Source organism: Antechinus flavipes, chromosome 1 (genome assembly GCF_016432865.1).
Source record: "Antechinus flavipes isolate AdamAnt ecotype Samford, QLD, Australia chromosome 1, AdamAnt_v2, whole genome shotgun sequence".
Classification (NCBI taxonomy): Eukaryota; Metazoa; Chordata; class Mammalia; order Dasyuromorphia; family Dasyuridae; genus Antechinus; species Antechinus flavipes.
The window spans coordinates 698,396,624-698,424,345 of NC_067398.1; the positions used below are offsets into that span (position 1 = coordinate 698,396,624).

Sequence of the window (27,722 nt, forward strand, 5' to 3'; positions counted from 1 at the left end):
TCCCGAAGCCCTCGGCACACGGGTGACCCTTGGCCCCCTTTTCCCTCCATGGCAGGAATGGTACGAGGAGCACGCCCGGGAACGAGAGCTGTGGCGCAGGCAGGAGGGGCCCGGCAGCGTCCTTGCCCCGTCCCCGCAGTGCCCGGGAGGCCGGCCGCGCTCCCAGACCGTCATCTAGCCGGCCCTCGCTAACAAAAGCCATGTCTTCTATGCAATAACCCGTAGTATCATTCTGCAGGAACGTCCCCAAGTGTGTACGTGAGCAAAGCGAGGTGAAGTTCTCCACCTCCTTGTGCTCCCCCGCCCGTTCGTCCTAACTCCACAAGTCGGTAGCTTTGGAAGGGTGGCCCAGCGTGGACCCCTCCTCCGAGGTGACCCCAAGCTGCAGAATAACCCTTTCGTTAGAGGATCCTTTGAAAATGGGCCCCCAGCCCTTAGGGGGGCTGTGCCCTGAAGGGATCGTCCCAGCGCGTACAGACTCAGGGCCTGATCTGGCCCCCGCCATCCGCCCCAAACCTACCTGCGTTTCTCTGTCTCAACTTAGGGACAAAACCACTGAAGAAGAGAAGTCGGGGCTCCGGGTTGGTGACCGTGCCCCGCCTTTGAACAGCAGGGTGCCCGGGGCGGCGTATGAAGGGCAGGCAGAGAGGGCACTCCCCAGTGCTCAGGGAAAGGAACTCGAGGCTCTTCCCTAAATGCTTTGGTTTCTGTCCTAAAGCTGATACCCACCCGCTCACCAAGGGCAATTCCAAAAGGCGAGCAGCCCCAAAGGCAGGAGCCCCGTTCCATTTAGGCCTCCCACCTGCGCTCGAGGCGGCTTCCTCGCCTGGCTGGCGACATGCTGGAGCCCACCCCTCGGACCAGGCCGTGCGAAACGGGGTCACACATATGGCCCTGGGGCGTCTCCCGGGAGCTGCTTTTTCCACATGTTCCCCAAGTTCAAACCTGTGGCCTTGTAACTGGACTTTGGCCCGCCAAAGTCGCGTATGGAAAAGGAGCTTACCTTACTTATGAGTTCTGCTTGGTCACGATCTGGCTAACAGAAGTCTGACTGTGTTTTCATTAATAATGAATTATTTTAATTATAAAATTATGTTAACATGTATATATCTCTATACATATGTATCATATTCTCCTTGGAGAAGGGCATACAGCCAGAAAGTTTGCACTGACTGCCCCATGGGCGAGTTGACATAGGGGACTCTCAACCTTCTCTCTCCTGCCCTGGAGGCCTTATGCCCGCGTGCGGTAGGAGCAAAGGGGACCCAGGAAGGATGTGGCTGCCTAAGTCCCTCCTTCGGCTCTGGGCCATCACCCTTCTTCCCGCCTTGGGGTTGGAGGCAGCCAGGGAAAATCAGAACCATAGCAACAAGATGGGAGAGACCTTCCTCAGAGTTCACTTGGTCCTGCCAGTGCTTAGATCCCAAACGGCCCCCGTTCCTGGGGTCCTGAGGCTGTCTCGGAGCCCTCCTATGTGGCCATAGCAGGATGCTCCCAAAGCCAGATCATCCAGCCCGAGTGCTCTTGCTGGGCCCTGCCTGGGGGCAGTGTGAGACTCTTTGGAGTCTGCCTTTGGTCTCCTGCTTCCAGGAACCAGCTTATCCACTTGGGCCTGGGAGCAAGGGTCAGGGGGGGCACTCCCTGGCAGAGGAAGAAGGAAAAGCAAAGCCCTGAAAAAGATCAGTGTAGAAAGCAGTAGCTGCTCTGGGCGTTTCGAACCCCAGGCTTCTCACCGTCACCCCTGCCTAATTGGATGTGAAGAGGGCGAGCCCTTTTCTTCCTCTGTGGAGTCTTCATCTCATCCCCAGGGAGCAAGCAGACAGCTTGGGGGGCTAAGCCAGGTCCCTCCCCATCCCACCATCCTCTGGCCTCCCTCTGGTAACATGAGAAGGAAGTGTAGGTTGGTCTGGATTTTTTTTTCTTTAACAAAATTCTCTCCCTTGAATATGGGAATGAATGGGAAAGGCTGTTGAGTCCTGCAGAGGAGTCGGGACCCAGGAGATCAGAGTGGCTTGGTTCTCCCCTGGCTGTCTCCTTCGGTGCTTATTCTTGCTCTCAGTGAAGAGATCCTTCCTAGCCAGCCTAGGAAGTCAGCCATCTCACCCCAAAGGCCTCCCCCCCCCCCCCCAAAGAAACCGAAGTTTGCACAGTGGGTAGCTGGGGCCTTTTGTGGAAAGCCTAAAACAAAGCTGGAGACCATTAATGGTCTTTGCGACAAGTCCTCCCAAGCCAGACTCCAGCCAGTGGAAATCTAATGCATCCCTGTCCCTCCTCCCAAGGACAAGGCGTAGAGCTTAGGGCCCGTCTCACCTCTGGGTCTTTAGGGCAGCCCAGAAGACAGGGAGCAGTTTGGATCCGGCAGGACTCCAGAAGCAGCTGGAGCCAAACCGGAACTGGGGAAAGGCCAGTGATTGTGCCCCACAGAAAGGGGCGGAACTGCCTCGTTTTACCAGTTCGGTCATTGGGCACAATCGGCTCGGATGATCAATTTCAGTTAGTTGTCCCAGGTCAAGGCAGGGATTGAAGTAGGTTTAGTTTCAGAGCTCGTTCTGTAACTGTGGAGGTGGCTAACTTGGCCAAGAGCTCACAGCACACTTGCGGCAGGGCCTAGACGGTCGTCCCTGGCCCGCCTCGCACAGCACACACACTTGGAGAGAATACCTTTGGGGTAAAGGTTTCTGCTCCTGTCCTCCCTTGATCCCCCCCTTCCCTTTGCCCCCAGCCTTACTCAAAATCACTGAGACAATCATTTTGTATGGACAAGAGAAGCGCCGTGAGGTTTTGTACATTGGCAATTTGTTACCTAAATAACCTGTTAGTATGAGGGTCTCTAGAACTTAGGCACATTAATAAAAGGATATTCTGCTTTGTAAAGATGGCTGTGGTCTTCATTTCGGGGGCTTTGGGGGAGGGGAGCCTTCGCCACCACTGCTAGAGGAAGTGGAATGCTGTCCCCAAGCCAGAAACCACACCACCCTGTCCACAGAGACACTGAAGGGCTTTAATGACAAAAGGCCTGCAGGCCTCCTGCTGAGTACATGAACTTAGCATCTAGAGACAACTCAGGACCTGGGGCTGAGGGGGATGTCCCTGAGTGGAGGATGTCGTGAGTCCTCAACAATGTGATGAGGACAGGGGACTGGATTGTCTCCTTTTCTACAGGCTGGGGCACCCTGCCCCGGGGCAGCCGCTTCCAGTCTGCCGTACAGCCAGGCCCCCGGCTGGCCACCAGTCCCCAGGAGCCACCGTTCAGTCCCAGATCCAGTTCTCCACCCCTTGGAGTTTTTGGAGTCAGAGAATGGAGTTCCATGAATCCTGCTTCTCCCTTTGGTGGAGAGAAGCACCAGTGACCACCACCGGGGCTCAGAGACTTGCACTCTCGCCTCTGGTTTCCATCCAGGAGCGCCCTTTCGCCAACCCCCATTCACGCTCTTCATCCTGCTTTCGGGTGAATCACCCCAAACTCCGTGAGTAACGCCACAGTGAGGAAGCCCACGTAGAAGAAGAGCAGGCAGAACCCATACACTTTGCTCAGCTGGAAGCACTGGACCGGCACCGAGATGAAGGAAAACACCAGACTGAGCCCCAAAGCTCCTGCCAAGACCCACACCAGCAGTCCATCGGACTCCAACTGGAAAGAGAAAGATCACCAGGAGCACAGTGAAGTATCTCCGAGTAGTACCAAGTAGGAAGCCAGAGACCTAGCAGAGAAAGGCCGTTCTAGCTCCTTTCACGCAGGGAAGGGGGTACAGAGGTGTCCAATATTGCATCGACTCTTTCACCAAACTGACTCTTATTTTAAAAAATATTTTCTAAACTATCTGATTCTGAATTCTCTCCTTTCCCTTTCCCTCTCCCACCCACTGAGAAGAAATGTGATGTCATACATATGAAGTCATACAAAACATTTCCTATTAGCCACATTGAAAATGGAAAAGAGGCAAGAAAAATAAGTCAGAAAATATGCTTCAATCTGCATTCAGGTTCATCAGTTCTCTAGAGATGGATAGCATTTTCATCTTAAGACCTATGGAATTGTCTTAGATCGTAATCTTGATCAGAATAGCCAAGTTTCCCAGTTGATGAGCGTACAATATGGCTGTTTCTGTGTCAAATAGGTTGAACTGATTTTTTTAAAAGAGTTTTGATTATAAGGAATGTTTCTGGGAAGAATCTACAGTTGATTCTACATTAATGCAAATAATCACCACAAAGAGGTTGCATTATTCAAATTTGCAACACGATCATTCCCAGATCAATGCCCAGTGGGCAATTCCCACATTTTATTGTTGTTCAGTCATTCAGTCATATCTGAGTCATGCTTTTCTGTCCTCCACCATCTTTCAAAGTCTGTCCCAGCCCATATTCATTGCTTCCATGATACCCTATCCATCTCATCCTTTGCATCCCCCTTTCCTTTTGTCTTCAATCTTTCCCAATACCAGGATATTTTTCAACGAGCAGTCCTCCACTTCTCATGTGGCCAACTTCAACTTCAGTATTTGATCTTCCAGTGAATGGGTTGAATTCATTTAAGCATTGGCTGATTCGATTTCCTTCCTGTCTAAGGGACTCTCAAAAGTTTTCTCCAGAAACATAATTTAGTTAATTCTGTATCACTCAGCTTTTCTTATACTCCAACTTTCACAACCATATATCCCTACTAGAAAAAAACCCATAGCTCTGACAATATGGATCTTTGTCAGCAAGGGAATGTCTTTACTTTAACAGTAAGCTGACCAGGATGTCTGGTTCTCGATCAGCAATCACACCAGTGACATTAAGTTCTTTTGTATATTCTTGCCACCCCTTCTGCTTCTGCTAAATTCCTCCATTTTTGTCTTTTTTCAGGCCTGTTTTTGCATGCGCTATTCCCTTGATGTCTCTAATTTTCTTGAGGACATCTAGTCTTTCCCATACTGTTGTTTTCTTCTATTTCTTTGTATTGCTCATTTAAGATTTGTCATAGCTCTCCTTCCAAGAAACAAGCATCTCTTAATTTCATGACTGCAGTCACCACCTCCAGTGATTTGAACCCAAGAATATAAAATCTGATACTGCTTGTTTTTCCTCCCTATTTTTGCCAGGAAGTGATGGGACCAGTTGCCAAGATCTTAGTTAAACTCCAAGTCTACTTTTACACTCGGTTCTTCACCATCATTAAGAAGCTTTTAAATTTCATTTCCCATTCTGCCATCAGAGTAGTATCATCTACATATATGAGACTGTTATTATTTCTCCTGGCAACTTTAGTTTCAGCTAAGGCTGGCATTTTTCATGCCTTTTCTGCATATATGTTAACTAAAGCGACAATATGCAACCTCATACTCCCTTTACAATCTTAAGCTGATTGATTGTCCCATGTTCAGTTCTAACTATTGCTTTTTGGCCCATATATAGAGACAAATAAATTTTATAGCCCTAGCTCTTTAAGGACTTTGCCACATTTTGTTATAACATATACAAAGACTTTAAGTGTAGTCAATGAAGCAAAAATAAGTGTTTTTCTGGAACTCCCTCGATTTCTCCATCATCCAGCGAATATTGGCAATTTGGTCTCTAGTTCTCTGTCTCTTCAAAAACCAACCAGTTTTTCTGGTAATTCTCAGTTCACATGTTGCTGAAATCTACTTTGCAGGATCTTAAGTACAACCTTGCCAGTAGGGGGAAATGAATGTAATTGTTGGTAATTTGGACATTATTTGTTATTACCCTTATTTAGGATTAGGCTGTAAATTGATCTTTTCCAATCCAGTAGCCCCGTTGAGTTTTCCAAATTTGCTGGCAGATAGAATGCTGCAAACACTTTTAACACCTCCATCTTTGAAGATTTTAAATGAAATTTTTTTTTAAATTTTAAATTCCATCACTTCCACCATTGTTTGCCCACTTGACTTCCTTCAGCAGGATGTCTGGTTCTGGATCAGTAATCTCACCAGTGAAGTTCTTTTGTATATTCTTGCCACCCCTTCTGCTTCTGCTAAATTCCTCCCATTTTTGTCTTTTTTTCAGGCCTGTTTTTGCATGAAATATTCCCTTGATGTTTTTATTTTCTTGAGGACATCTAGTCTTTCCCATCCTATTTCTTCGAGTTGCTCATTTAAGAAAACCTCATCTATCCTTGCTGTCCTCTGAAATTCTGCATTCAATTGAGTGTCTTTCTTTTCTCCTTTGCCTTTTGCTTGCTTTCTTACCTATTTGTAAAGGCTCATCAAAGAGTCATTTAATTTAATTTATTTAATTAAACTATATTTTCTATAACTCTTAACTTCATATAGTGCAAATTCAAACACATTTGACCACTTCAGGGGATTCTTATTCACTGCGAACTGGTTGTTTTCAGAATATAGAAACCTAAAGCACCAATAGAAATTCAATGAAATTTTAAAACAAGTCTATGAGTGCCATAATAAACAGGCCTCGGTACATAACCCACTAGAATGCAGGGAGGTACATAATGCCCCATGGTCTTGGCTGAGTCACTTTCCTACTAAGAGATAAACCTTGAAGGGAGTGAGAGGCTAAGTAACTTGTCTGGAATCACAGTGTCTTGACACTGATGATTCATAGTCACAGGTGATCATCACACATACACACAGCGCTTCTGTTTCTGTGTACAATGTTGTCCTTTCACTTTGTATCAGTTCGTGTAAGTTTGGGTTTTTCTGAAATCATCCTGCTCATCATTTCTTACACACAGTAGGACTCCATCACAAGCATATTCCACAAGTTGTTCAGCCATTCCCTCCTTGATGAGCGTTCCCTCAGTTTCCAATATTTTCACACCAGAAAAAAAGCTGCTATAAATACTTTTATACCTGTGGATCTTTTTTCTTTTTGTTTTTTATCTCTTTTGAGATAGAGACCTACTAGTGATATTGCTAGGTCAAAGGGTATGAAGGGTTTTATAGGCCCATGGTCATAGTTCCCAGTTGCTCTACAGAATGACCATAATGTTTCTTTGCCCAGAATCCAACAACCTACCTTCACATCTGTGTTACTTCTGGTGATTTCCATCACACAGCCCAGACCTACACCCACCAGGATATCTGGAGTCACATTCAGGACAAAATAACGAATTCAGTAGATAGAAATTAATTATTTCTTGCCATTGTGTTCTTACATCTTAAGTGCATGTGATAGGCCCAAGAGAGAAAATCAAGTGGAATCAGAGCCAAAATAAGGTCAAACAGGGTAGGAAAAAGCTGGAGACAGGGCAAAATTTACTGGGTGCACTTCCTCTCCCCATGTCTTATCTCTGTGTAAGAATGAATGAAAAAGTTTTTGGTTTCTTTTCGTTATTCAATCATATCCAACTTTTCATGAACTCATTTGAATTTGAGGTTGGGATTTTGGGTTTGGTTTTTTTTTTTAAAGAATATCTTGCATTTCCTTTTCCAGCTCATTTTCCAGCTGAGGAAACTGAGACAAACAAGATAAAATGATTTGCCCAAGTTCATACAGTTAGTCTGAGGATGAATTTGAAATCAGGGAGATTCTGCTACCACTATTACTTTACTACTACCACTGCTGCTATTATTACTATTATTACTGCTACTTGCTATCTATCCCTCCTACTATAATTACTACTACTACTACTACAGCTTCTGCTACCACTACTATCACTGCTACTGTTGCTACTGCCTACTACTACTACTATTGCAGCAGCGGGTCCTATTATTAACTGCTGCTGTTACTACTGCTACTGCATATTACCTACTACTACTATTGCAACTATTGCTGCTAATGTTAGTATTACTATTGACTACTGTAACTGCTGCTGCTGCTACTACTACTACTACAGCTTCTGCTACTACTACTATTACTACTACATCTGCTGCTACTATTTTTACTGCTACTGCTACTTCTATTGCTGCTGTTACTACTGCTACTGCATATTACCTACTACTACTATTGCAGCTATTGCTGCTAATGTTAGTATTACTATTGACTACTGTAGCTGCTGCTGCTATTACTACTACTACTACTACTGCTACCACTACTATTACTACATCTGCTGCTACTATTTTTACTGCTACTGCTATTTCTATTGCTGCTGTTACTATTGATTACTACTACTACTATAACTTCTGCAACTACTATTACTTACTATTACTACTATTGTTGCTGCCACAACAACCTACTACTACTACTACTACTTACTACTGCTATTATTGCAGCTGTTACTACACTACTTAGTACTACTACTAATGCTTACTATTACTACTGCTCTAGTTATAGCTATTACTATGCAATTATATTATATACTATACTACTATAGCTGTTACTACTGCTACTGCATATTACCTACTACTACTATTGCAGCTATTGCTGCTAATGTTAGTATTACTATTGACTACTGTAGCTGCTGCTGCTATTACTACTACTACTACTACTGCTACCACTACTATTACTACATCTGCTGCTACTATTTTTACTGCTACTGCTATTTCTATTGCTGCTGTTACTATTGATTACTACTACTACTATAACTTCTGCAACTACTATTACTTACTATTACTACTATTGTTGCTGCCACAACAACCTACTACTACTACTATTACTTACTACTGCTATTATTGCAGCTGTTACTAAACTACTTAGTACTACTACTAATGCTTACTATTACTACTGTTACAGCTATTACTATACAATTATATTATATACTATACTACTATAGCTGTTGTTGTTGCTGCTGCTACTACTACTATACTACTACTACTACTACTACTACTTACTATTGTAGCAGCTGCTATTACTCCTATTAATGCTGCTGCAACTACTATTACCACTATAACTTCTACTACTATAGGTGCTGCTATTACTACTAGTAGTACTAGTACTACTGTAGCTGGTGCTGCTATTAACCAAAAAAAATTAATAATAAACAAATAATAATAATAACTCATGAAAATCATTTCTAATCTGTTTTTTTTTAAGAGCCTCTGTTGGGATCCTAGATTTCAGTGCACATGAAATCAGCTCACACAGGAGACAGAAGGCAGCACAAGGATTGTGTCCTTTCCTTCCTCCCATTCCCATCCCAGGAACTGTGACTTGGGAAATTTTAGCAGAAACACTGAATGATGGGTGTCAGACACTAAAAGGATACTGAAGATGATGCCCCCAAAGCAGGCTGAGTAGGCCATCCGTGGGTACCCCTGCCGTGCCAGAGTGAGATCTGAGATGGCATCTGCAAGAAAAGGAAAGAGTGGTTCAAGAAGGCACCATGAACCCAAGCTCTCCATCCATCAAGAACAGAAAAGTTATTAAGTATCTGCTGTAAGCCAAGAACTGTTAAGTTCCAGGGATGCAAAGGAAGGGATTACGGCCCATGCTTACATTCTCCTGGAGAGCTACAACATGTAAACATTGGTATATACACGTGACAATTTGAGGGAATAAAATTTGCTAACAAATGGCATAACAGATTAAGAATTAGAAGGGACCTCAGAGACTACTTAGTCCAAACCCCATCACTTTACAGGTGCAGAGAAATTATGTGATTGGTTTAGGGTCACAGAGCTACTAAAAAGCTGAGAGGTAAGATATGAAGGACTGACTCCAAGTCTAATGCTCGATCAACTACGCCACATTGCCCTGAGTGAAGGAGAGGGCACAGACTGGACAGCAAGACCGAGGTCTGAGGAGAGAAGAGAGGGAGAGGGCGAGAGAAAGGGGAGCTGGAGAGGGCACTGCCACCCAGCTGGCTCAGAAGATATAAGGGAAGAGTCATGGGAAATGATGCAGCGTAAAGTGAGCAGAACCAGGAAAATGCCCAGGAACAAGAACAATGTAAATGGAGACTGTTAAATAATAAACCCAAACGAAAAAGGATCAAGAACTGGGTGAGCCCAGGCCTGCGCCTGACAACCTTACCACCAATACTGTTCCCCCAGGCAAGCAGAGTCAGCCCCAAGATGGTGTTGCTGAGCTGGAAGATGATACCCAAAGAACTTAGGACATTCACCACTTCAGTGGCCGCCGCGTTGCTCCAAAGGGCGCTGACAAAGAAGCCCAGGAAGGCAAAGAGCTGCGGAAGGGAGGGGGAGAGAGACAGAGAGAAAGAGAGATGGAGAGGGACAAAGAAATAAAGAGACAGAGAGAGAGGGGTAGAGAGGGAGAGGGAGGTAGGGACAGAGAGATAAAAGAGGGAAGGAGAGATTTGGGGGGAGAGGGAGACAGACAGAGGGAGGGAAGTGATAGGGAAAGGAGAGAAGGGGAAGGAGAGATGGAGAAGAGGGGGACAGAGAAAGAGAAGAGGGAAGGAGAGATGGAAGGAGAGGAGAAGAAGGGGAAACAGTGGAGGAGAGGAAGAAAGAGAAAGGGAGAGAAAGAGAAAAGAAAGAAGAAGAGATAGGGAGAGAGGGAGAGGAAAGGAAAGGAAGAGAGAAGGAGAAGGGTGAGAGGGAAAGGGAGAAAAGAGGAAAGGAGGAAGAAAGAGACAGAGAAAAGAGGAAAGGAGGGAAGGGGGAAGGAAAAGAAGGAGGAAGGGATAGAAGGGGAGATAAAGGGGCAGGGAGAGAGGGGAAAAGAGAGAGGAAAGGATAGGAAGAAAGGGAGGGATATATGGTATAGGGTGGGGAGAAGTGAAGGAAGCAAAGAGGGAGAATATACAAATGAAATCAAGTCAGTGGAGAATAATGGCAAGGACATTGAATCCCCCGTGTCCAAACCCTAATCTCCCTTTGCCATATTCTAGCCCTGTGACGGTGTCAGTTGAGCCTCAGTTTCCTCATCTGTAAAATGAGGGGATGGGATCAGATCAAGATTTCTCAAATCTTTTCTGTGTTTTAGACCCCTTGGGCAATAGTCTGGTGAAATCTATGGATTTTCCCATTTTAATAATGTCTTAAATGCACAAAATAAATTGAAATTCAAAGAATTGCAAAGGAAATCGAGTACTGAAATACAATTATCAAAATAATTTGTTAAAAAAGTTCACCAATCCCAGATTAAGGCCTCTAGAACAACAGTTCTGTGAGGTGTTAGGGGCACAGTGATTAAATTCTTGGATCAGGAAGATGAGTTCAAATCCAGTCTTAAGCCACTTAATTGTTTGACCTTGGGCAAAGTCAATAACCTGTCTGCCTCAGTTTCCTCATCTGCAAAGTGGGGATAATAACAGCACCCACTTCCTAAAGTCACATGAGATAAGCACCTGGCAGCAGGCACTCATAAATGCTTAAATCACTATTACATTAAAAATGGCCTTAATCCTTGCATCCTGTTAATTGTTTTTTACTTTATTTTAACATGCTTTCCTTCGCCCTGGTGCCAGGAATGGGGGGAAAGGCGCCTCTTACCCGGTAAAACCTGGGAGGTCGGTCGTTGGAGGTGATGAAGAAGGTAACGCAGGCAAGGAAGATGCCCACCAGCAACATGACCCCCCAGATGGGGAAGATGCCCTGGATCTCATAGAATCCATCTGTTGGAGAGGGAAGAGACAAGGACCCTCCTGGGACATCTCTCAGCAGGAGAGAGAGCTTGCACCCAGGAAGCCTTCTTAGGGCGAGCAGAGGGGAGAGCGCAGACTCCCTCTCTCCTATCCCCCTCCCCCACTGAAATTACAAACCAGTCCCGGGAATAGATGCTCCCACCCCAACCCCGGAAACATTCTCCCCCTGCACCTGAAAACAACATAAACAGCTTTTTATCAGCCACAAACCACTGGGTTTTAACTCACCCTGGGCAGAGTGAGTGAGTGTAGAGTTGGGATCAAGAGGAACCTGGATGCCAATCAATCAATGTAACAAGTACTTATTCGGCACTATACTAGAAGGGAATAAGCATTTACTATGCACTTACTGTATGCTGGACACTGTGCTCAGAAGGAACAAACCTGTATTAAATACTTACTCTATGTCGTGACAGAAGGTAAGGAGCATTCATTAACCACCTATGGTATGCTAGGCACTGTGCTAAGAGGGAACATTTATTAAGCACCTACTATGTGCCAGGCACTCTTTCAGAAAGTAACAAGCATTCACTAAGCACCTGCTGTATGCGAGGCACTGTGCCGGGAGGAAATGAACATTAAATACCCACTATGTGCTAGGCACTGTATTAAACACTTTACAAACATTCATTTGATTTGCACAACCTGGTGAGGTAGGTGCTGTTGTCACCCCCATGTTGTCACTGAGGCATGGATGCCCAGGGGGAGTTACCCGCCCACCCTGGCTGTAAACAGAACAGAATGTACACCCCCTGGAGGGAAGGAGCTTCCCTTTAGATTCCCGATCTGTATTGAGAGAGAGAAGTGATCTCAGAAAGTCAGTGGGTCCAGACTCTCTCTGGTTCACAGATAAAGAAACACTCAGAGAGCCACCTAAGACCAGGTCGGAAGTGTAAATTTTCATAATACCTACTATGTGCCAGGCACTGTGCTAAGCACATAGTAGGTGCTATAAAAATATATAGGCAATAGTTAAGAGTTTTGGGCCTTGAATCAGGAAGACCTGATTTCACACACTTCCTAGCTGTTTGACCCTGGACAAGACCCTTCACCCTGTTTGCCTCAATTAGCTCATCTGTAAAATGTGCTCCAATATCTCTGCCAAATAAACCCCAAATGGAGCCATGATGAATTGGTCATGACTGAAATGACTGGACAGCAATAAATTAAAATATAAGGCATAATAGTCATAATAGTTATTATTATTAGCATTCCCTCCCCAAAAAGAGCTACTATTTGTAAAACATTTAGCACTTAGTAGGTGCATAATAAATGCTTGCTTTTTTCCCTTTACCATTAGAATGTAAGCCCACCGAGGGCCTCAGTATCCCCATTGCTTAAATATGTTGGTTGATCGCCCATTGACCTTTTTTCCCTCTCACTTCCTCTCTACATTCAAACTTAAGAGGGGGCGGTATATGTCATTTCCAACTTTGTGTCCCCAGTCTTTAGCACATTAATTGTTTGTTATTATTATTTATTGTTAGTATCATCATCATCATCATCCTCATTATGACTGTTTTTGTTATTATTATTATTAATTTCATGTTATTATTATAGCAGTTCAGGACCCAATGGTCCCATTGGACCAGAATAAGATACAACAGTGACTATGGGACACTCACACATTCCGGACTGCAGAGTCATGACACAGACCACGGGGCTGGTGATCAGATGGAGACAGTTGAGGGGCCGTTTCCAGTTTTGATCCTCCTTGTCCAGGTCCACAAGAGGCACCGTGAGCAGCAGCAGAAACTCTGCCGGCATCTGGCCCCAGGACACAAAAACGGGTCAGAAAGAAAAAGCTGGACGGTCACTTCTGGAAGCTAAGAACCAAGGACAGTTGAGGAGAACAGCTCGGAGACGCTATTCCCGCAGGTCTTTGTTCCATCCAGCCCACCCTGGGGTTAGTTCTGGGCTCCTCAGCTTAGGATAATGACCGGCTGGAGGCGGTGCAGGAGAGCAGCCGAGGTGGCCGGAGGTTACACTGAAAGGGGATCAGGCCTGGAGAGGCAGCCGCCCACCCTGTCCCTCCTCGCCAGCTACAACTTCAAGACTCAGCTCGGATACCTTTATAAGCCTTTCCAGGGTCCCGCTTCCTGCTAGAGCCTTCCCCCCGGGATGACTTCATTTCCATTAGACATCCCCTGTACATATATAATCATTTGCACGGGGTCTGTATTTTTGCCTTTCTTTGTACCCCTAGCCCTTAGCAGAGTGCCCGACACATAGTAGGCACTTAATAGATGCTTATTGAGGGGCTGACTAAGGAAAGGGGGATTGGGGAGAAGGGGTAGAATATAATAGGCACCCTTAAGAGTTGAATTAGAATTATCCAATTGGACTGAGAGAATGTATAATGACCAGAAACCCGGCCTCTGACTAATTCTGACTGTGGGACCCTAGGAGAGTCCCTTAAGCTCTCGGGTTCCCCAGGATTCAAAGGTGGCAGAGCAGGAGCTGACTTGCTAGAACTGAAGGCTTCCTGTCCCCCTGAAATCATCAGTCCATTCCTAGTCTCCCTCTTAGGCTCAGAGGACAGAGCTAGAAACAGTGGATAAAAACTGCAGACAAATTTTAGGCTTGAGATGAAGGAAAAACCTTCTAGCAATGAAAGCAAAACAATGAGGAAGTATTTATTAAGCACTTGCTATGTGTCAATTGAGCACTTATTGAGCACCTACTATATTAGTCATCAAGTATTTATTAAGCACCAGTCAGTCTGTGACCAAGCATTTATTAAATACCTGCTATGTGTCAGTCACCAAACATTTCTGGCATTATACTAAGTCGGGATACATAGAAAGGCCCCAAAAAAACAACCAAACCAATCAACCAACCCAAAACCCCCAAACCTCAGTCCTTGCTCTCAGAGAGCTCACAGAGTTGGGTTAAGGCACTGTGTCACCCACAACTAATAAACGACTGAGCCACAACAATAAACATTTACTAACATATTAGTTGTTAGTGTAATATGTAAAACACTGAATATACTGACTCATATGGGACCTAGGAAAATCTTTCTGAGCCTCAGCTATCCCATCTGGACAATGGACAAATAAACTTTTCTGTCTTTATTGTTTGCATGTCTAGACTGGGAGTTATTAGACTGGGAGTTTCCTGAGGGAACCTTTTTTTGCCTTTCTTTGTCCCTCCAGTGCTTATCATAGTGCCTGGCACACAGCAGGAGTTTAATAAATGTTAGTTTATTAACTCCCCACCCCCTACCCCAACTACCTTGAAGATTTTAAGCAGCTTCCAATACCAGGGTTTCCGCTTCCACTTCTGGTAGTCCAGGGGGTTGAGGGACTGAGACAGGATCCGAGATAAGGACTCTCCACTGTGGAACTGGGGTTTGTACTCATCCGCTGCAGAAAGTAAGGATCAGGTAAGACTTCCCCATCTCTCTTCAGGTAAGTTGGTTCTCAATAAGATCACCTTCATTTACACTGGATGGATCTTGTAGTTTAATATTTGTCTTCCCCCATAAACTCCTTGAAGACACAGACTTTTTTTTTTTTTTTTTTTTGCCTTTCCAGGAAATCAACACAGTATCTGGAACACAATAGGAGCTTACTAATTGCTGGATGACTGAAGGCCCCCAGTATTCCCATCTGGGAGCTTCCCTGGTCCTCAGTCTGGGACTGAATTTCCTTCACCTAACCGCAGTGGCTACTCTAAGCAGAGGACTTTTGTGTTTTGCTGCAGTGAAAGATCCTGGGTTCGAATCTCAGTTAAGCCCCTTAATATGTCTCTATGTGTGTGTGTGTGTGTGTGTGTGTGTGTGTGTGTGTGTGTGTGTGTGTGTGTGTGATGTAAATCAGATCGTTTTCCTTCTCTGGGACTCTGCAAAATAGAAAGTTGGATGAATATATCTCTCCCAACTCTAAATCTATGATTCATTTCATAGAGAGACAGAAAGATAAAAGACAGAGGGAGACAGAGACACAGAGACAGAAACACAGACACAGAGAGAGACAGAGAGAGAAAGTAAACTTTTCACTCTTTTCAATGAGAACTATGGTGCCTTCTGTCCCCTGATTATCTCCACTTTACCCCATACAGGGCTTCTTTGTCCAGAACTGTTTGCATGTCATCTCCCTCATTGAATTGTTGCCCCTTAAAGGAAGGGACTGTCTTTTTATTAATTATATCCTCAACACTTAGCACAATCCTTGGTTTATGGCAGGCACTTAATAAATATTGGATTGGATTGGATTGGATTAGGCAGGCACTAATTTTATCTTTCTTTGTATCCCCGATGCTTAGTGCCTGGCACAAAGGAGGTGCTTAATAAATGCTTGTAGACTTCTCGGAATCCCCAGTGCTTAGTACAGTACCTGGGACATAAGAGGTGCTTAATAAATGCTTATAGACTTCTCTGTATTCCTAGTGCTTAGCATAGAGCCTGGGACATAAGAGGTGCTTAATAAATGCTTGAAGATTGCTATCCTCAGGGCATTTGCTTGACTCCTGCTGTTACTCAACCAGAGTGAGACAGGAGGATGCTTAAATTGACCCAGCAACCTGTACCCATAAAACTTGTGCCCTTCCCCCAAAGTCTGTTTTTCGTTTGCATGTGATCTCTAATTATTCGTTACCTCCTTCTATCCCACCATTCCCATAGAGGACAGAATGAGGTGACTAATGCAAGTTCCTGGAAAGCAGGAGCTGTTTTACTTTCTCCCTATTCCCATTGCCTAGCACAGTTCCTGACACATAAAGACATAAAAATAATCTTATTATAATATATAATATAATAATAATATAATCAACATAATCACTGGGCCAATTATGGATCCATGATCCTTCTAGAGAAAAAGCTCCTCCTCTTCCCATAGCATCTTTCCACTCTACCAAATGTAGGGAGACCACATGGTAACTCTCAGATTATTATCATAAGCATAAAACAGCCAAAGACTTCAGAATTTACCTAATCCAATCCACTCATTTACCAGAAGAGAAAACAGAGATCCAGAGTGGTTAAATGACTTACCTAAAGTCACACCAAGCTGGGATTTAAACCCTGCTTCGTTCCACATCTAGCATTCTTTTTCTGTACTATAAATCCTATTGTTTTTATTTATCATCATCAATGTTATTATTATCCCATCCAGACTTAGCCCAATCATAGCTGTTAGAATTGGTTTTTTGTTATTTATTTTATTATTATTAACCCCATTCATAATCATAGCTGTTGGCCACGGAAGTTTTTATTATTTTATTTATTGATTGATGTTGTTATTATTAATTACCCTACCCAGACTTAGCAAAATCAAGCTGTTGGAAGTTTATTGTTACTTATTATTATTATTAACCCTCATTCAGACGTATCATAATCATAGTTATTGATGATGGAAGAGTTTGTTCTTATTTTATATATTTATTATTATTGCTGTTGTTATTGTCAATTACCCTACCCAGACTTACCATAATCATAGCTGTTGGGGATGGAAGAGTTTGTTCTTATTTATTTATTATTATTGCCACTGTTGTTGTTATCAATTACTCCACCCAGACTTACTGTAGCTATTGGGGATGGGAGTTTGTTCTAATTTATTTATTATTATTGCCATTGTTTAACATTGACATTACCCCACCCAGACTTAGCAAAATCAAGCTGTTGGAATTTATTGTTACTTATTATTATTATTAACCCTCATTTAGACGTATCATAATCATAGTTATTGATGATGGAAGAGTTTGTTCTTATTTTATATATTTATTATTATTGCTGTTGTTATTGTCAGTTACCCTACCCAGACTTACCTTAATCGTAGCTGTTGGGGATGGAAGAGTTTGTTCTTATTTATTTATTATTATTGCCACTGTTGTTGTTATCAATTACTCACCCAGACTTACTGTAGCTATTGGGGATGGGAGTTTGTTCTAATTTATTTATTATTATTGCCATTGTTTAACATTGACATTACCCCACCCAGACTTAGCAAAATCAAGCTGTTGGAAGTTTATTGTTACTTATTATTATTATTAACCCTCATTTAGACGTATCATAATCATAGTTATTGATGATGGAAGAGTTTGTTCTTATTTTATATATTTATTATTATTGCTGTTGTTATTGTCAATTACCCTACCCAGACTTACCTTAATCGTAGCTGTGGGGGATGGAGGAGTTTGTTCTTATTTATTTATTATTATTGCCATTGTTTAACATTGACATTACCCCACCCAGACTTACCATAATCATAGCTATTGGAGATGGGAGTGTGTTCTAATTTATTTATTATTATTGACATTATTGTTATTATCAATTACCCCCACCCAGACTTACTGTAGCAGTTGGGGATGGAGGAGTTTGTTCTTATTTATTTATATTATTGACGTTGTTGTTATTATCAATTACCCCACTCAGACTTACCATAATCATAGCTGTTGGGGATGGAAGAGTTTGTTCTTATTTTATATATTTATTATTATTGCTGTTGTAATTGTCAATTACCCCACCCAGACTTACCATAATCATAGCTGTTGGGGATGGAAGAGTTTGTTCTTATTTATTTATTATTATTGATGTTGTTTTTATTATCAGTTACCATAATTGATAATATTGTGGTATAATAATAAATATAATAATAAAATAAATATAATAATATAAAAATATTAAGGTAACTTGCCATAATCATAGCTGTTGGTCACAGAAGAATTCCCATCCTCTGATTTCGATACTGTATAGGTGAGAAGGAGAAGGTCACTCACTCACCCATTCACTTCTTCAGAGAGTTAGTCAAAGTTACCAAGTATCCGCTGTGCCCATGGGCTGGTCTTGGATAAACAAAAGACACCAGGTCCCTGCCTCTGGGACCTTCTAGTCTATCTGGGGAAATAAGACCCTGAAGAGAGATGAAGGAACAAGACTAGGCAATGACCAATAGGGGAAAGAACCTGCTGGAACTCTCGATGTTAACCCTGCATCTGACATAATCAGCAGGTGAGCTCCATGGGCCTCCCGGAGGGGAAGGGGACAGAGATCAGTCCCTTTGCCCCTGTCTAAAAAGAAGCAGCTGCCACGTTCGGGCAAGCATGAAAGGGTGGAGAGGAGACGCTGGGACGGGTCTAGCCTCGGACAGATCGGTAGTGACGGGTTCCTGATCGCTTGAGTTCTTCCTCTGGCAACCACCAGAGGAATGCTTTTCAGGACAAGAGGAAATCATCATATACCGGAGGGGGCATTTCAATTGGAGACTCAAGATATGGGTTCAAATCTTAGTTTTGGTTCATATTCTGCATCACCTTGGAAAAGACATTAACCTTTTCCTCAATTTCCTCATCTGAAAAAATAAGGGGAAGGACTCAAAAAGCGCTAACATACCTTTCAGCTCTAGCTCTAAGTTCTACCATAGACAAGCTCCCTGTTCGGGTGTGGGTGAGATGGGCTAGTTTCTCTCTCGGGGCCCTCCTAACTCTTAAACTTCTCTTAGACTCAGTTTCCCCATCTGTAAAAGGAGGATAACAATAGCATCTCCTGCACAGGGTTGTTTTGAGGATCAAATTGAGACCTTGTGGGTAGAATGGCTTGGAAAAAAGGGGGAAAGGAGAAGCTGAGTTCCAATCTGGCCTTAGACACTCACTACTCTGTTTCTTCATCTATAAAATGGGAATACTCTGAAGAACAAAATAGTAAACTGCTATTTTTGCCAAGAAAACTCCAAATGGGGTCATGAAGCTTTGATGTGATAGAATAACAACTAAATGATATCCTGATTGGTGTCTACACTTGACACTGTTGCTAAAGTCAAATCCCAGCTCCTCCACTTAGTCCTGTGTGACTCTGGGCAAGGCCTATGCTTGGACCTTAGATCCCTCATGGCTAAAGTGAGGTGGGGCTTCAGGATGGCCTCTGAGGTCCCTTCCAGGCCCCTCTCCAATTACCTGCTGGAAGCAGGTCTAGGAAGGCCAAGCTGAGAAGGAGCAAAGGGTCAGGGGAGAAGGGAGACAAGATCCTGGAATCCACTGCCTCCCACTCCTTAGAGTGCTGCCCTCCTCAAGGCAGAGACCCCCCCTTACCTGGTGGGGGGCTGGGTTGGGTGGGGATGAACGCTGACACACTCTGCCGCTGATATATCCAGGTGGAGAGGACCACAGTGAACACATAGAAGAGGTAAAAGCCCAGGTAACCTGCCAGCACGTAGGTGAAAGAAGCCTAAGGTCCCAGCATCCCCCAGGATGCCCCTTCCCCCCCCACTACTTTCATTGGCCCACTGCTAGTCCAAACCCCTTTCCCTCCCCCTGCAACAGGAACTGGGCCTCCATTCCCCAGCTTGCAGGCTTACCTAGGCTCCAGCCCAGAGTGATCTTGCCTGTGTACAGCACGGTGGAGGTCAGGAAGATGGCCACCATGTAAAAAATTATGTCTCTAAAGAAGGGCCTGGAGGCCGCCGTGAAGGGCCGGATGATAGCAATGCTGCCGGCTACCACTGTGGTGACCAGCACGCCAGCACCTGAGGGGACCAAGATGGCGCCCCTGGGTCAGGCTGGGCCGCAGCCCCTCCCGGAGCTCCTCCCAGCAGCCGCCTGCCCGCCCTGACTCCATACCGAAGAGTGCTCCGATGGCCAGCCCAGCCGTGTGGGGGTTGGAGAAAGCCACCAGCGCACTGAAGACATCAGGGGCCCCATTGCCAAAGGCCAAGAAGGTAACACCATGGAGAGGGCCAGGTCAAGGAAAGTTCCTGCAAGGGCGGCAGCGGTTCCAACCCCTCCCAGGCACGAGTGATTCCCTGGGACTTTCTCCCAGAGCTTCCAGCCCAGAATCCCAATCTTGCCCATTTTCCTCAGCTCCAGGGGCTCTGTCCAGCTGTGGGGCCTTCCCCTAAGCACTCTTCTGGACCACTGTTCTCCGCCTGTTGTCCAGGCTCCCAATCTTCCATATCCTCATCATCCCCTAGACTTTCCCAGACCCTTCCAGGCTCCTTGGCCGGCCTCTGTCTGCTGGGTCTTTTCTTTTTTCTCTCAGGCTGTGTTCTAGGACCCCAGAGTTCTCTTTCCTATGACTCCCCAATTCTCCTAGGACCCAAGTTCTCCCCATAACCCCAGACTTCCCTCCTTCCCATGACCCCAGAATTCCGACTCCTCTCTCCCAAACCTCTAGACATTCCCTTTTCATTATGCTTGGCCTCCCATTTCCTAGGCCATTTCTCCATTTTCCTAGCTCTCTCCTTCCCCATCACTCCAGCCTTCTCTTTATTCTCCCAGTTTTCTCTTTAGCCTTTTCCTTCCTTCCCCCTTAGCTTCTTCCTTATTCCTCCAATCTAATCTCTATCCTCCAGGCTCTTTTTCCATTTTTTACTGTTTTCCATTCCCAAGACCTTTCCATTTATTCCCCTGATCCCAACTCCTTTTTCCAGGGCATCCTCCCGAACAACCATCACTGAAAAGGATACTGCCACATTGTGGCTAAGCTTCAAGATGGTGGAGATAGCTGACAAGTTGGGGCAGAAACTGCAAGGAGAAACATGGATCCTGAAGCCTCCCTGGGCAAGACGCTCACTGAGATAGCAGGCCTATTTCTCCCAGCTCACCATGGCTAATGACATTTATGGGCTCTCTTTGGGCCTTAAGCAACCATGTCACATAGTGGATACAGGGGGACCTAACAAGGTTCCGACTCTCACCCAGTCTCTACCCAGTTCTACAGCCTCCTCTGTAACCCCACATCCTTTCCTCCCACTCCAGGGGTGTAGACCGCCCCCTCGCCCCTCCATCCATCCTCCACCACTCCATTCTAAGTCTGGGAAAGGATAGACTTACAACTTCTCAGCTGTGACAGCAAGGAACAGAAAGAGATAAAACAGCCAGAATACCTAACCCAGAAATAAAGAAAAATTAGGGTTGGGGTAAGGAAGGGGCTCCCCTACTCAACTAACCCCTGCCCCCAGACTGAGCAGTTCTGACACCTGGAAGCCCTCTGGGTCCCATAAGCTGAGGCTCATCCCCCACCCAGCCCCTGCTCCTTAGGGTGCCTGTGTGAAGGAGAGAGGGAGGTCAGCCTCCCACCAAGGATAAAGCCTCACATAGAGAATGACCACTAAAGGCAGGAGTTCCGGGGAGAAGAGGCAGAAGATGCCTTTGAGGTAGTTGACGTATCCACGCTCAGTCTGGCAGTCTGGGTTGGTCTGGACAAAGTCACATCTCTCAGAGACGGTCAGGTTGTGCACCTTCCTACACTGTAAGGGAAGAAAAGGGGGAAAGAAGTCAGGGAAATCCACCCCAGCTCTGGGGGAAAAGGAGCTAGAACCCAGTCACAACAGCCTTCCCCTACCTGGTCTCCCAGCCTCTCCCATGGCTAGCTGCTGGCAATGTTGTCCCAGCACATAACGTTCCAATTCCTCCCACACCCCTTCCAGCCCTATCTCTTATCTGTAAAACTGGTGAGAGCACATAGTTTAGATGGACTCTGAAGTCCCTTCCAACTACAATCATAGCAGTAGTAGCAGCAGTAGTAGTAGCCACAGTAATCGTAGTAATAGAAGTAACAGCAATAGCAGCAGTAATAATAAAAAAAAAAATAATATTAATAATGATGATACTAGGAATAGTAACAGTGATAGTATCAATAACAATATACCCATGCCAATAGTAATAGTAACAGTGATAATAGTAATAATGATAGTAACTATAGTAAAAGTAACAGAGATAGTATCGATAATAGTAATGGGAGCATGCCCATAACAATAGTAATAGTAACAGTGATAGCAATGATGATAATAGTAATAGTAACACTAGTTATGATGATATTATAGTAATAATAGTAAAGGTAACAGTGACAGTGTCAATAATAGTAACAGTAGTATACCTATACCAATAGTAACAATAACAGTGATAGTAAGTGTGATAATAGTAATCATAGGAATCATGATGGTAATAATAGTAAAGATAACAGTGATGGCATCAGTAATAATAGTAGTAGTAGTAACAGGAATACCAACAATAACAGTGATAATAACGATGATAGCAATAATAGTAGCAGTAACTAGTGATAATAACAATAATATAATACTAATCATGATAGTAATAATAGGAATAAGAATAGTATGTACATCAAGGATAATAACAGTAATAGTTAAAATAGTACAACAATAATAGTAATAGTATACCCATAACAATAGTAATAGTAACAGTGATAATAATGATGATAATAGTAATAGTAACACTAGTTATGATGATAGTAATAATAGTAAAGGTAACAGTGATAGTATCAGTAATAGTAGCTGTAGTAACAGGAATACCAATAATAACAGTAATAGTAGTAATAATGATGATAGCAATAATAGTAACAGTAACTACTGCTAATAACAATAGTAATAGCAATAGTGGTAAAACTAATTGGAGTGGTAATAGTTATAATAGGAATAGGAATACTAGTACTAGTAATAATAACAATAATAGTTAAAATAGTAACAACAACAATAATGATAGTGATAATAATAGTACTAAAAATAACAATACTCATAATAATACCCAAAGTGAGGAACTCTAATTTTAATGCTGCATCACTTGAGTAATAACATTAATTTGCAATATTCTCCTCTCTGTTCAAAAAATCATTTCTTAGTTAGCTTAAAGAGAAATCCCTCCTGGCACATTGTAGCTGAAGTAGGGTGGATACCCAGCCAAAAATCTTGAGGGCTTGGGGTATATTATATTCCTCAGTGCTCCTCTACTGCCAGCCACAGACATCTAATCTGGGCATCTATCCTATACACAAAAACAAGGACTGAGATTCTTATTCTACAAACAAAAATCCAATCCGAGCAAATCCTCCTCCAGAAACCTGACTCCTAGTCCTTTCTACTCCCCTCATCTTCACCAAAATTTGGAGTGACCATGTTAACAGTAATTGTCATAGTAACACTCAGAGTATTAGTAACAGTAATTGTAGTAGCAACAATAATGCCAAGAGTCAGAGTATATAGTGATAAAAGCAACAATAATACTAAAAATGATGGTAATAGTAATACTCAGTATTGTTACAGTAATTGCAATAGCAAGAGTAATACTAACAGTCATAGTAATGGTAACAGTAATGTTAATAGTTATGGTGGTAAAGTTACAGTAACAGTAAAATTAATGGTGATGGTGATAGTAGTAATAATGACAATTGGAATACTAGTAATGATAATTGTAACAGCAACAGTAATACTAACAGTCATAGTAATGGTAATAGTAATGTTAATAGGTATAGTGCTACAAGTTATAGTAACGGTAATATTAATGGTGATGGTGATAGTAAAATCAATAGTAGGAATAGTAATTGTAACAGTAATGACACTAATTATCATAGTAATAAAAGTTAGCCATTAAAAATTACTTTAAGATGTTCAATGCACTTTACACATGTTTACAAATAGAACCTCACCAAGGACCCCAAGTGGCTGAAGTGATCCCTGATTACAGGTCCAACCTAGGATCCTGTGAACATCCTTTCTTGGATGGTTCCTCACTGCTCACAGCGTTGATCATTTACACAGCCTACTTGATAAGAATCCACTTGTGTTCGTGACTAATCTGTCCACCTCATCCTGTGCTGGGTTCTTGAAGATCCCAAAAGCAGAAAGGGGGGAATCAAAGGATCATCATTTTGGTGCTGAAAAGTCCAACCTCCATTAACAGAGGAGGAAACTGAGTCAGAGAAAGGTCCAGTGCTGTGCCCAGGCTAGTAAATGCTTGAGGTTAGGTTCGGAGGGACAGTTCCTTCCACATTGGGATATAGAGGTGAGACGATGCCTCAGTTTCCTCATCTGTAAATATGAAGCGTTACATTCTAGATGTGGTCCTGCTTAGCTCTAAATCTATGATACTGAGGTCTTCTCAGTTTCCTCATCTGTAAAGTGGGGTTAATAAGCCGCTTTCCTCCAAGACTGTTTGTTGTAAGACTTAAATGAGATCGCACAAGTTTTCAGTGGTCATACAAACACTCAGAATGATTATCTGTGCACTACTTTGGAGGAACAGAAAGATGATCCTTCCAGAGAAAGGATGTTTTTTGGCCTCAGACCCAAGTACCATTGAAAGCCTCAGGAATGGCCCTTCATCCACTGGGGTAAGCAGGTATCTCAGCCTGGTCCTGTGATCTCCAAAGTGGAGGGAGCACTTTCCCTTCCTCTGCCATTGCTATACCATTGCCCATTCAGATCTTTCCTACTTTCCATCAATCGACAAACAATTATTATGCACCTACTACCTGAAAAGCACCGGAGACCCAAAACCAAAAGCATACCAGGTTCTGGAAGACACAATCAGCACATGTCCAAGTTGCTGAGAAGCCAGGTAAAACCCCAGAAGTCTCCTGACTCTGCCATCAGAAGAAGTGAGTTCTAATCCCACCCCTGAGGCTTACTTCCTTGGGCAAGTAAGTGCTTTCAAATCCCTGAATCTCAGTATCCTTATATGTGAGAGGAGGAAGGTTGAATTTAACAGCTCTAGGTATGATGATCCCTGGGCCTCAGTCTTTCCTACCATAAAAGGACATCAAACTAAAAAGATTCTGGAATCCCATGTACTTCTAGACCTATGGTCCTATTGTATTATGATTTTAAACCCATAAATCCCTCAAAAGCCATCCAATCTGATCTCCTCCCTTTACAAAGGAGGCTTCCAGGGAAGCCTAATGACTTGTTCAGTATGATCGCTGTGAGAAAAGTGTAGCATAATGTATAATGTCTTATTGTGGATTGTTTGCTGTCTTGCGGGGAGGGAGGGAAGGAAGGAGGGAGAAAAAGCTGGAATACAAAGTTTTGCAAAGTTGAATGTTGAAAATTCTCTTTGCATATATTTGGAAAAATAAAATATGATGGATGGATCAAAGGAGGGAAGGAGAGAAGGAAGGAGGGAGGAAGGAGGGAAGGAGGGAAGGAAGGAAGGAAGGAGAGAAGGAAGAAAGGAAGGAAGGAAGGAAGGAAGGAAGGAAGGAAGGAAGGAAGGAAGGAAAGAAAGAAGGAAGAAAAGAAGAAAGGAAAGAAGGAAGGAAGGAAGGAGGGAGGGAGGGAGGGAGGGAAGGAAAGAAAGAAGGAAGGAAGGAAAGAGGGAAGGAAGGAAGGAAGGAGGGAGGGAAGGAGGAAAGGAGGGAAGGAAGGAAGGAAGATGTAGGATCCCAGGCTCTAATTCTGCTTCACACACACTTCCTGCTGTGCCCCTGGGCTCAATCCCTTCCAGAGCCCAATCTTTGGTAGCACCTGCTCTACCTAGGCTACATCCTTTAGAGTCTGGCCTATTCAGGAAAAAAGACAGATTAGATCCAGTCTGCTCGCTCATAGGAATTCGGGAATGTAAATTCTCCTTTTTAAATTCTCCCCTTACCTCCCAGAAAAGAGAGCGATGGCAGCCATGCAGCATCAACAGAATTCCAGGAAGGACACTTGAGATACAACTCACCTTCCTACCACTCCCAACCAACCCCAGAGTTGTGGAAGTTTGGGGTTTATTAAAGGATTGACATTTATTGAAACAGGAAAAAGAGGTTTTCTTGGTTCTTAAGTCACAGCCAAGAAAATAAGATTCCAGATTTCTATCTGGAAGGGATCTTAGGCCAACCCCCTGGTTTTACTATAAGATCAGGCTTTTAGATACCATGACTTTGCTCAAGATTAGTAGATAGTAAATGGGAGAGCCAGGATTTTTGACCTAGTCCAATCCACAACCCAAAGACCCTCCTCCTTCCTCCAGCCTCCAGAAAAGAATTCCAGCTCTTCCTCTACCACCTCCTCTCCTTCTAATCACAGTTGGGCGCCTCATGTCGTAAGAAGTGGCTCTCCTTAAACCAGTCTTGCAAACCAAGCCAACAATGGGCCCCAGAATGGGAGCCAGGGAGTGGCTGCTCCCAGGGTTCACACAGAACAATATTAAAAAAATAATCAATAGTACCTCCCACAGATTTAGAGCAAAGTGCTTAGCAACCAACCACCCAAAAATGGAGGTTCCAGGCAGGGTGTGGGCCCTGGGGATTCAAAGGCAGAAATAAGACAATCCCTACTCTCAGACACTGTATATTCCAGGGCAGATCCCAGGACCAAGAACAACAGCCAGAAGGGACTTCGGGATCTATCTGATTGGACTCGCTCTTTTCCCATTTCAGAGATAAAAGATCAAAGATTTAAACAGGAGAGGAGGTGATTTGCCCAAAGCCATATTTATAAATCACCTTTTAAGAAAAAGTTGTTTGGATTGAATTCTTCTGTTTCCATTCCTTCCACCCTAAAAGCAGAAGCATAGGCTCAAGAAAAAAAAGCCGGGGGGGGGGGGGGGGGGGGAAGAATGGGTGGAAACCTGAATTCAAAACAAGGAAAAATCAATTGTGAAACTGAGAATGCGTATTCTAAAAAAGAGAACTGAAGGCAGTTAGTTGGTGCAGTAGATAGAGCACCAGCCCTGAAGTCAGGAGGACCTGAGTTCAAATATGGCCTCAGATACTTAATACTTCCTGGCTGTGTGACTCTGGGCAAGTCACTTAACCCTAATTGCCTCAGCCAAAAAAAAAAAAAGTACCTCAGTTTCCTCATCTGTAAAAGGAGAGGATGGGACTCACTGGTTTCCAAGATTCCCTTCAAGTTCTCTAAAAGACTTAGGTTCAAATGACATCTCACTTATTACCTGTGTAATCCCGGACAAGTCATTAATAGTTCTGGGCCTCAGTTTCCTTATCTGTAAAATGGGGAGGTCTCCAAGGTACCTTCCATCTCCTACAAAGACCTGGGCTTAAAACCCCTCTCACTAGCTGTGTGATTCTGGCCAAGAATCCGGAAAGGGTAGAATCTCAGAACTGAAAGAGATCTCATGAATCAACCAACAGAACCCAGACCAAAAATCAATCAACCCGACTGGTGACCATCCCACCTCTTGATGATGATCTACTCTCTGAAGAAGCATAAGGACTCCCATTTCCCACCTCCATGCTTTTGTCCTGGCGGTATTCCAAATCTGTAATACATTCCCTCTTCTTACTCAGAAATCTGACTCAAGCATTACCTTTGTATAGGATGCTTTTCCTGATCCCACCAAATTTTGGCGGTCCTCCCTCCTTAATTATCTTTTGTTCATTCTGTCTCAAAGCCAAAGACCTGGATTCAAGTCCTGCCTCTGACACATTTTAGCTAGCAGACCGCGAGGAATTCACTTCTCAGTGCACTAGTCAAGCTTCTAAGACTAGAAAGTTGAAAAGAATCAAGAGCCAGCATTTTATAATATAACATGTATTATCACATAATATTTTTGATATAGAACTTTTAAGGTTTGCAAAGTATTTTACAAT

General features: G+C 43.6%; 2 protein-coding genes across 5 annotated transcripts in view; one reads left to right on the top strand and one right to left on the bottom strand.

Moving 5' to 3' along the window:
• TPCN1 (two pore segment channel 1) overlaps positions 1 to 2,874 on the top strand; it is a 55,839-nt gene extending 52,965 nt beyond the window's left edge. For all 3 annotated transcript variants that reach the window (XM_051972832.1, XM_051972833.1, XM_051972834.1), the window contains one exon: positions 56 to 2,874. In XM_051972832.1, coding sequence (XP_051828792.1) covers positions 56 to 178 — 123 coding nt within the window. In that variant the 3' untranslated portion in view covers positions 179 to 2,874. The remainder of the gene's footprint in view (positions 1 to 55) is intronic.
• A 105-nt stretch (positions 2,875 to 2,979) lies between these two features.
• Positions 2,980 to 27,722, bottom strand: part of SLC8B1 (solute carrier family 8 member B1) — a 35,381-nt gene continuing 10,638 nt past the window's right edge. For both annotated transcript variants that reach the window (XM_051972836.1, XM_051972835.1), the window contains exons 3-16: positions 21,490 to 21,642; positions 21,227 to 21,279; positions 20,859 to 20,917; positions 20,015 to 20,119; positions 19,753 to 19,920; positions 19,487 to 19,597; positions 18,097 to 18,147; positions 14,696 to 14,826; positions 13,084 to 13,225; positions 11,307 to 11,428; positions 9,880 to 10,033; positions 9,113 to 9,193; positions 6,985 to 7,049; positions 2,980 to 3,631 (exon numbers count right to left, since the gene is read on the bottom strand). In XM_051972836.1, coding sequence (XP_051828796.1) covers positions 3,434 to 3,631; positions 6,985 to 7,049; positions 9,113 to 9,193; positions 9,880 to 10,033; positions 11,307 to 11,428; positions 13,084 to 13,225; positions 14,696 to 14,826; positions 18,097 to 18,147; positions 19,487 to 19,597; positions 19,753 to 19,920; positions 20,015 to 20,119; positions 20,859 to 20,917; positions 21,227 to 21,279; positions 21,490 to 21,642 — 1,593 coding nt within the window. In that variant the 3' untranslated portion in view covers positions 2,980 to 3,433. The remainder of the gene's footprint in view (positions 3,632 to 6,984; positions 7,050 to 9,112; positions 9,194 to 9,879; positions 10,034 to 11,306; positions 11,429 to 13,083; positions 13,226 to 14,695; positions 14,827 to 18,096; positions 18,148 to 19,486; positions 19,598 to 19,752; positions 19,921 to 20,014; positions 20,120 to 20,858; positions 20,918 to 21,226; positions 21,280 to 21,489; positions 21,643 to 27,722) is intronic.